Here is an 8,188-nt window from a genome sequence, read left to right as displayed (position 1 = left end):
CCAGAGCTGGGTCTGTGATGAAATGTCAGCTCGACAATAAAATGTGCAGGAGCTACGTTTTCTTCAGGCTAATAAAACTCCTGGGCAGCAGCAGAGATGCTTGGTACAGAGCTGCCCTCCCTCTCCAGCGCCCCACTTGGTCCCTCCTCATCTTCCTTGGGGATATGGGGCCCATCTGACCCCATGCTCATTGTGCCGGCTCCTCACACGGAGGCTGCCGAGCACAGGCCCCAGCACCAGCGTGAGGCACGGCTCCAGAGCGGTGTGTGCCACAGCAGGGAGTAAATCCTCTGCGTCCTGTCAAGGTAAAGTAACAAAACACCGGCCTGCAATGCAGGAACCGCAGTTATAACATGAGAAAATCAATGCAATATATTACCAGAGACATAGAGATGCTATTAATGCTTCAGCACAGAGCCCTCAGCTTTGCCTGCCAAGGCAGGGCAGTTTTACATGAGGGCTCTGTGCATTCCCACCTGGTTGCTCAGGTCACCCACATGCTGGGGCTCAGTTCTGTGTTTATTCACTGACACCCCCAACCAGCAATGCTTTCCTGCTCCCACACACAAACTCCTGGGCTTTGACCCAGCCAGGGCCTGGGCTCCAGTTGGAGATGCAACCAGGACTGCCGGGGCGGCCCAAGGGCTCAGTGAAAGCCTTCCTGAGGTACAAGGACCCATTGAGGCTGCAGCCCCAGGCCAGCCAGATGCCAGCTCTCCTTTTAGGGATTCCAGTGACTGTGCAGCTCTGCCATCCACCCACCTGCACTCAGGCACCTCCTGGAAAAGACTGAAGAGGGTGACTCTGTGCAGCAGAGAGTGAGGCCACAGGACATGTATAAGGTGGAGCGCTCCCCTGGCATGGCAGCTGCCGGCAGGGAGCAGTCTGTGTCCTGGGGACATGCGCTGGGTGAGGAGAGCTGGGGATATACATGGAGCCAGCCGGGTCACATCACTCAGCAAAGCCTGCCCCAACACCGGGGAGCTGGGAAGGACACCCCAGCAGGGGCAATGGGGCTCAGGGGCCATCGTGGGGATACACTGGTCTTGGGGACATAGGTGGGAAGGCGGGGCTGAGTTGGTGCTGGATTCTGTGGAGAGGCTTTTCATGTCCTGGCCCCTTTGCATGCCGAGGACATGGATGCCACTCCCTGCAATTGACAGTTTGGATTATTACTGAAAAGTTGAGTCAAGCCTCTTCTAATTGATTAATCAATAGCTTTAATTGAGTTGAGACTCCATAGTGGGTAGCTTCACCACTGTTCTCCCCTTGGCCGGCACTGCCCTGACCCCCACCAAAAACCTGCTGCTGTGGCTGGCCTCTGCCCAAGCGGGCCTCCCAAGCACAGCGAATTCCTGGGGCTTGCAGTTGCCTGCCGCTGCCGAGGGCTACTGCAGCAGTGACGGAGGAGTCAAACCATGCGGGGCTCCCCCGGCACGGGGTAGGAGCTCCCAGGAACAAGCTGAAGACAAGGGGCTAGAAAATGTCCACGGCTCGTGGTGCCCGTTCTGTCCGCCACGGCACAGCCCCCGGGCATAGGCAGGACAGGACACGCACCCCACCCGTGCAGCCTGCGAGCGCGCCCGGGGGCAAACAGAGCACGGGGGGTGGCCACCGGGAGCGCGGGGCTGCCGACGGACACCGCCGGGCTCCCACTCCTGCACGCCCGAGCCACAGCTCTGCAGAAGTGGAGATGAACATTTTATGGTAAAATATGCAGAACATGGGACAAAAGAAGCGAGCGTTTCTCGCATAATGAGACGCTGTCAGAGACGAGCTCCCCAGGAAACCAATTAAGAGGGCGCTTTGCGTGTGTCAGGCCAACACCTGGCGAAATCCCCTTTCCCAGAGCGGATTCCAGCCGCGCGGTGCCACGCGCCCCCAGCGCGGCCCTGTCCCGCAGACCCTCCGGCGGAGCCGGGAGCCCCACGCGTGTCACCGGCAGCCCGGGGCCGCCTCTGCCCGCGGGGCGCGGCCAGGGCCGCGGGCACGCCCCGGAGCCCTCAGCGCGCCGCAGGCCCGCAGCGCGGAGCCCAGCACCGGCCCCGCCGCTGGGGGCTCGCTGCGCTCCGCGGGCGGGCCGGGGCTGCTCAGGCGGGACGCGGTGCCCGGAGCGGCCGCGGGAGCACCGCCCAGGCCCGCCCCGCCCCGCCCGCCATGGCGCTGCGCTTCTCCGCCAACCTCTCATGGCTCTTCCCGGAGCTCCCGACGCTGCCGGAGCGGCTGGAAGCGGCGGCGGCCGCCGGGTTCGGAGCGGTGGAGGCGGCTTGGCCGGGGAACTGCCCGGCGCAGGAGCTGCGGGCCGCGGCGGAGCGGGCGCGGGTGCGGATCGCGCTTCTCAACACCCCCTCCGGTACGGCCGCGTCCCGCTGCTCCCCCGTGTACGTGGGGTAGCGAGGAGTCCGCCGACCCTGCCGCTCTCTTCCAGGGGACCAGGAGGCGGGCGAGCTGGGGCTGGCGGCCGTACCCGGGCGGCAAGCAGCCTTCCGTCAGGCCCTGGAGGCGGCCGTGCACTACGCCAGGGCTGTGGGCTGCCCCAGGTAGGTGCGAGGCGGGACCCCCGCTCCGGCCGCGCCCCCGGCCCCGCGGCTGCCGGTGGAACTTCCTCTGTTGCCCTCCTGCTCCAGCGCTGCGCCCGAGCGGGAGTCTGCCCTTTGCCCCGCGGTGCCTCCCGGCGCCGGGTCACGGAGCCTCTCCCAGGCAGCAGCTCCCGCTCGGCTGCATCGGGACGGAGCCAGCTCGGGGCAGACCCCGCTGTGCGGGGCCGCGGCCTCAACGTGCGCGCTGGGAGCGGACCCAGAGCTGCCAGGCACGAGCCTGACCCTGCCCTTCGCAGTAGAGGCTCTTGTTCACATCTCCACACAACAGCCCCCCAGCATAATCCTCCCCAAGTGCACCAATCGTTTCCACCAGGACACCACAACTGTTGCTTTATTGAGGCCACGCTGACTCCAGCATAGCAGAGACACCGTAACAGATGCAATTAGCCTGGCACCGCTCCCTTCAGAAAACCAACAGGGCCCTTTTATTCCACTTTGCACCATTCTTTCCTGTTGCAACTCAGTCCAAAGCCCTGTGGAGGGCACGGGCTAGGCAGGCCAGAGGCGGCTCCACACCAGTTGCACACTGGTACAGGCACATTAAAAAGGTTTTTTACTGTTCACCTTCCCCAAGTGGTGGCTGAAGATGGCCTGGTACTTGAGCTCTTCATGGCAGGGCAGTCCAGCACTGGGCACTGTCCCCTCCCTACTCCCAGCCAGCAAGCAGTGACACCATGCACGGGACAGGCCCCTGGCAGAAGCAGCACACCAGTTGCCCGGCATGATGGTTTGGGGTCCCTCAAGGACCAAGAGCCCAAGAAAGCTCCAGAGTCAGGGTGAAAGAGCTGAAGGCAGTTAACAAAAGAGGGAAGAAGCAAGGTCTGTGATTTGTCAGGCAAAAGGTTCAAAGTCATCCCTCTGTGTATTGAGGTGGGATGGGGTATATTTGTGTCCTGGCTGGCAGCTCGCTGGCTGCTGTTGTGCCTCCTGCAGGAGAGATGGCTCTTCTTACCCCTTTCTGTGTCTGCTTCCCAGCAGCAGAGGAAGGCGTATTAGATCAGGGCAGCTGCTTGCAGTTGCTGCCTGTGAATTCGCTCTGTGTACCTGTAGGATTCATGTGATGGCTGGGCGGGTTCCCCTGGGCACAGAGCGGGCTGCAGTGGCAGCTGAGATGGAAACCACCTTCATTGAGAATCTCAGATACGCTGCTGACCTCCTGTCCCAGGTAAGTGGGGAATGGGTCCTGCTTTGTGTGTGCAGCTCTTAGGATACCCAAGGTGGGGAATAGTACCCCACTAGCCTGGCATGGGGAAGTTACGACAGGATGCTCTGCAGGGTGACATTACTGTGTTACAGGAAGACATGACTGGACTGTTGGAGCCTATTAACAACCGCATCACTGATCCTCGCTACTATCTCAACACCCCACACCAAGGTAAGCCAGAGACCAAGAGTCTCCTTCAGAGGAGGAGAAAGATCTCCAAAGCCTGAAAGGCAGGAGAGGTTGCCTCACCCGGAGAGAGATGCTGAGGGAGCACAGTTGATAAAGGGGGTCCTGGGCTTTTCTGCAGAGAAGTGGTGCCTTCCACCCTGGAGGCAATAGTTTCTCATTTCTTGCCCCCTAAGCTGCTGCCATCCTGAAGAAAGTGGGAAGGCCCAACCTGAAGCTGCAGCTGGTGAGTCAGCATTGAAATTCTCTGTGAGGGAAACTTGCACAGGTCCACAAAGGAGCACTGGTGGCCATGGGCTTATCCCCTCTTGGGGACATTGGACAGGGACCATAGCGCACAGCTGTCCTTAACTGCTCGCTGCTGAACAGCTGCACCCTGCATTTTCCTCTCTCACCCCCAGGACCTTTTTCACTGCCAGATCATGGATGGCAATTTGTCACGCAACCTAGAGATGTACTTCCCACTCATTGGTAACACTCTGCACCCACACCAACTCCACTGTGGCCACGGGGCAGGAGTGGCTTTGAGAGAGTGCCCTCCTACTCCAGGCTCTGCTGTAGCTGGCTGGGGGTGTGGGGCTGCTCTGGGGTCACCTTGTCTCATGGCCAAAGAAGGCTTCAGGCAGGGCTGCCTTGGGCATGGCCTCTCCCCTTCCCTCCCCAGGTCATATCCAGATTGCACAGGTACCAGGGCGGCACGAGCCCGATAGCCCTGGGGAGTTGAACTTCCCCTACATCTTCGAGCTCCTGGAGTCCCTAGGCTACACTGGCTACGTGGGGTGCGAGTATGCTCCAAAGGGTGAGTTAGCCGGTGCAAAGACAGGCGGGTCGTGGGGAGCACAGGTAGTGGGAGTCATCCCTGCCTCGGGATGAGGGCTCTGTCCTGAACAGAAGGTGCTCCAGCTTCTCCAGCTGTAGCCGTAGACCTTGTCTGTCACTGCAGGAGACACCCTGGAAGGTCTGGGCTGGCTGCGATCCTACTGGGAAAGCCGAGGGCTGCAGCACGGTGGGACCAGCAAGACAGCCAAGTAAAACTAGAAATCTATGAGAATAAAAGACAAAGCTTAACAGAGGAGCACGTGTCTTCTCTCGGACTAAGGGAGTGTGGTGAGTGGGATGATTTCCTAGAATGAAGTTAGGAGCATCTAGGTCATTGCCCATTCCCCAGGCTTCACTGGGCCAGCCCAAGCTGTTGGACCCTCATCTACACAAGTATCACCTGCAGCATGTTCGATTTAGTGATGGCTCAGGCACCACTGTAGGTGAGAACTTTCACTTCCAGGCTGCAGGGGTGTCCAGAGAGAGTTTCCAGTCTCCCCAGTAAGGGGAGCATCCCAGCTGGTGCTTGAAGTTGTGGAAAGAACACTCTGGACTTCCAGGTACTGAAGTTCTCAAGGCTGTTGCCAGTGCCCAGTACTGACTCTGCAGCTGGGCTGAAGCAAGCAGCTCCCTTCCCAGGCTATCTGATCCAAGGTAACAGGCATGAACCGGGAGCTGCCTGCACATGGATACTCAAGGCTGATTGCCCTGCTGCTCCTCTTCTGGATTCCAGAGCAGGCCCAGCCAGCTCCATAGCCAGGGCTACTCTACATCCTCTACAGGAAGCTTTCCACAAGCCTTTCCAGACTTGAGTAGGGATCTGGTTCCGTTTATTTCACAGACAGACCAATGGCTCAAATGTACACCTCCATAAAACCTTCCTGTGATCCAGTTCACCCTTCCTATCCCATTCATGCTCTCCCAAGGAAAGCAAAAGGCCAGAAGCACTTATCCTCACTGCCAGTCAGGCAGCCCTGCAGTCAGGAGTCTTTCCTCCTGAAGCCAGAGCGCTGTGCAGTGCTGCCCTGGGCTGAGGATGGTGCCGTGCATTCTCCTCAGTGCCTTCCCAGCAGGCAGAACTCACCTATGGATGCCAAAGCCATGTCCCTGAGAGTTGTTCTGCTTCAGCGAGGCTGCAGCAGCCAAGTTCCCGCCCTTGCTGTTTGGCTCAAGGCCATTCAGTATCAAACCCACTGAAAGCAGCACACAAGGGCCATACCAGTCAGCCAGTGGTGAGGTGCACATCCCCAGGCTCCTCAGGTCAGTAGCCATGTGCCACTGGCAGCGCCGCCTGCAGTGTCCACGCACAGGTCCCCTCAGAGACCTGTTCTTCCCCATGGTCACCAATGGCACAGCCGTGCCGAGGCTGGAATACGCATTGCTCCAGGACTTGGGTGGCAGCGCTAGAGCAGGCCCGTCCACAGGTTGAAGCAGGCAGTGTTGATAACTGACTCCAGGTGATGGTATGTGGATACAAGCTGTGGCAGAGGACTCTCGCTGTTCTGGGGCTGCACTGGAAACGGCTCCCGGAAAACCACAGTGAGGCTCTGCCAAGAGGGAGGAGAGGGTCAGGGGACAGGATGCAGACTAGCACTGTGCAGTCCCCAGCCCAGGTGTGTGGACACTTTTTGGCAGTGTTAGGCAAATACTGGGAGAAGTCCCAAAATGCCAGTTGCACTAAGCTAATGCCTCTTCCTGTGACAGAGCATGTTTGAGCCTCCTCCTCCCAGTTTTTCTGCTGGAAATTTGGTGTAAGGACTTGCCCACTCTCTCCCAGCTCTCATGCATCTGCAATTACACCAATCCTGGCAGCTGCCACAGGAGAGGGGGGATCCTACTGCCTCCACAGTAACAGGAGCTTCCAGGGAAATTAGAGGGAAATTTCTTCTTCTAAGGGAAAGAGTAGGAGTGCAACAAATGGGGAAGGGGAGGAGATTAAATGTAATAACCGCAATCCTAAAAATAAATGCTGCCTGCTCCACTCTCACTAGTGACTGTACTGAAAGGCAGGGCAAAGGCAGAGGGGAGTAGGGAGCAGGCAGAGGTTGCAGGAGCTGAAGCAGAACAAAAATGTGACTCAGTGCACTCAGATCAGCACCATGGAGGCAAGACACAGGGACAGGATGTTCTCCAGAGTTGAAATGCAGCACATCCAGTAGCCAGGATCCCTTACAAACAGGTAAAGACATGAGAAGAGCTGTGTAACTACAAAACAGCAAATGTACCATCATCATTTAAGAGGGGAAAGGAAGTGATTTGTGAGTCCAACTCCAGCAGCATGTAAGGCTTCAGAGCAGACTGGGGGAGACCATGAGGGAAATGCAGCTCAGTGTTACCAAAGTGATGTGCTAACGCTAAAATTCTCTTTGATAAGGTAATATTTCTAGACAAAAGAATCATAGTACATCTTATCTGAGATTCAGGAAGGATTTGATGTGGTGTCACATGGGAAATTTAGGTAAGCTGAAAAGATAGGAATTAACTCAAATTATAAGGTGAGAACATGGCAGTGCTGAAAGGGGAAACAGAGAGAGGTTACAGATAGAGTTCCTTCAGGACAGGCTTTGGGACTCACATTGCCTAGTACCTTAACAAGTCTGGTACAAAGATGAGGAGTATGCTGATAAAATTTGAGGCACTAATACAAAAGAGGACTGGGATAATGCAAAAAACCCCCACCAAAGCCTGAGAGAGTTTTGAGAGGTCGCAAGAATGGGATGAATGTTAAGCACAAAATAGAATGTTATGAAAGCAAAGGATTTCTGTTACAAAATGAGAGTCACTGGGAGAGGGGATGGAGGGTCTGGGTTTATCATAACAATGACCACAAGGTGACACTATGACCATCAGGTGGCAGGAGGCACTGAGCAGCCTTCCAGCAAGCACCACCTCTTCTGTCTCCCCTACCTGCTTTTCAGATGGAGTGTGATTTATTTTATAAAGCATCAGTTACTCTGCAGTCTCTGCAGAAGCCTTATTGTGGACTGAAGCCTCTTGTAGATCTCCTGCTCTCACATGGAGCTGCATTCTCTGTGACCCATCCTGTGCCCAGCCTGGAAGCACAGCTGAAAGAATTTTTGCCCTCAAGTTCAGTGAAGGCAAAGGCCCTTGCAGGTTTGCTGGGACCCTGACAGTGCAAATCCCCTTCCTTTCTGCCCAGGTGGGAGCAGCCCACAGCATTGGTGACCCCTCCCAGCCAGACCCAGTGTGATCTGACTTTGGACTGAATACAGAAGGACTGCTTAGCCTGGATATAGAGACAGCTGAGAAAATTATCCAAAAGCAATCCTGTGAAGGAAAAGAGGATCTAGTGCTCACTGTTTTCTAATACAAGAACAAAGGGGAATCACATGGAAAGAACAGTAAGAGCTTCAAAAAT

At 56.8% G+C, this 8,188-nt stretch overlaps 2 protein-coding genes across 3 annotated transcripts in view; one reads left to right on the top strand and one right to left on the bottom strand.

Annotated features, from left to right (window-relative positions):
• The first annotated feature begins 2,150 nt into the window (after window positions 1-2,150).
• Window positions 2,151-5,058, top strand: HYI (hydroxypyruvate isomerase (putative)). Of its 2 annotated transcripts, XM_066192650.1 has the most exons (8): window positions 2,151-2,353; window positions 2,429-2,540; window positions 3,651-3,765; window positions 3,897-3,975; window positions 4,167-4,216; window positions 4,392-4,461; window positions 4,655-4,789; window positions 4,934-5,058. In XM_066192650.1, the coding sequence occupies exons 1-8, from the start codon at window positions 2,158-2,160 to the stop codon at window positions 5,020-5,022; spliced, it is 846 nt and encodes a 281-aa protein (XP_066048747.1). In that variant the 5' UTR covers window positions 2,151-2,157; the 3' UTR covers window positions 5,023-5,058. The 2 variants fall into 2 exon arrangements, with proteins under 2 accessions (XP_066048747.1, XP_066048746.1); XM_066192649.1 differs by lacking the exon at window positions 4,934-5,058 and having other exon boundaries at window positions 4,392-4,700.
• A 47-nt stretch (window positions 5,059-5,105) lies between these two features.
• SZT2 (SZT2 subunit of KICSTOR complex) overlaps window positions 5,106-8,188 on the bottom strand; it is a 53,624-nt gene continuing 50,541 nt past the window's right edge. Inside the window, exon 72 of the mRNA XM_066192648.1 lies at window positions 5,106-6,356. Within this exon, the coding sequence (XP_066048745.1) occupies window positions 6,213-6,356 (144 nt within the window). The 3' untranslated portion in view covers window positions 5,106-6,212. The remainder of the gene's footprint in view (window positions 6,357-8,188) is intronic.

This window comes from Chamaea fasciata, unplaced genomic scaffold (genome assembly GCF_029207755.1).
Source record: "Chamaea fasciata isolate MVZ Bird 193981 ecotype frontalis unplaced genomic scaffold, bChaFas1.0.hap1 SCAF_10, whole genome shotgun sequence".
Classification (NCBI taxonomy): domain Eukaryota; kingdom Metazoa; phylum Chordata; class Aves; order Passeriformes; family Sylviidae; genus Chamaea; species Chamaea fasciata.
This window is presented reverse-complemented; position numbering and strand designations above follow the sequence as displayed.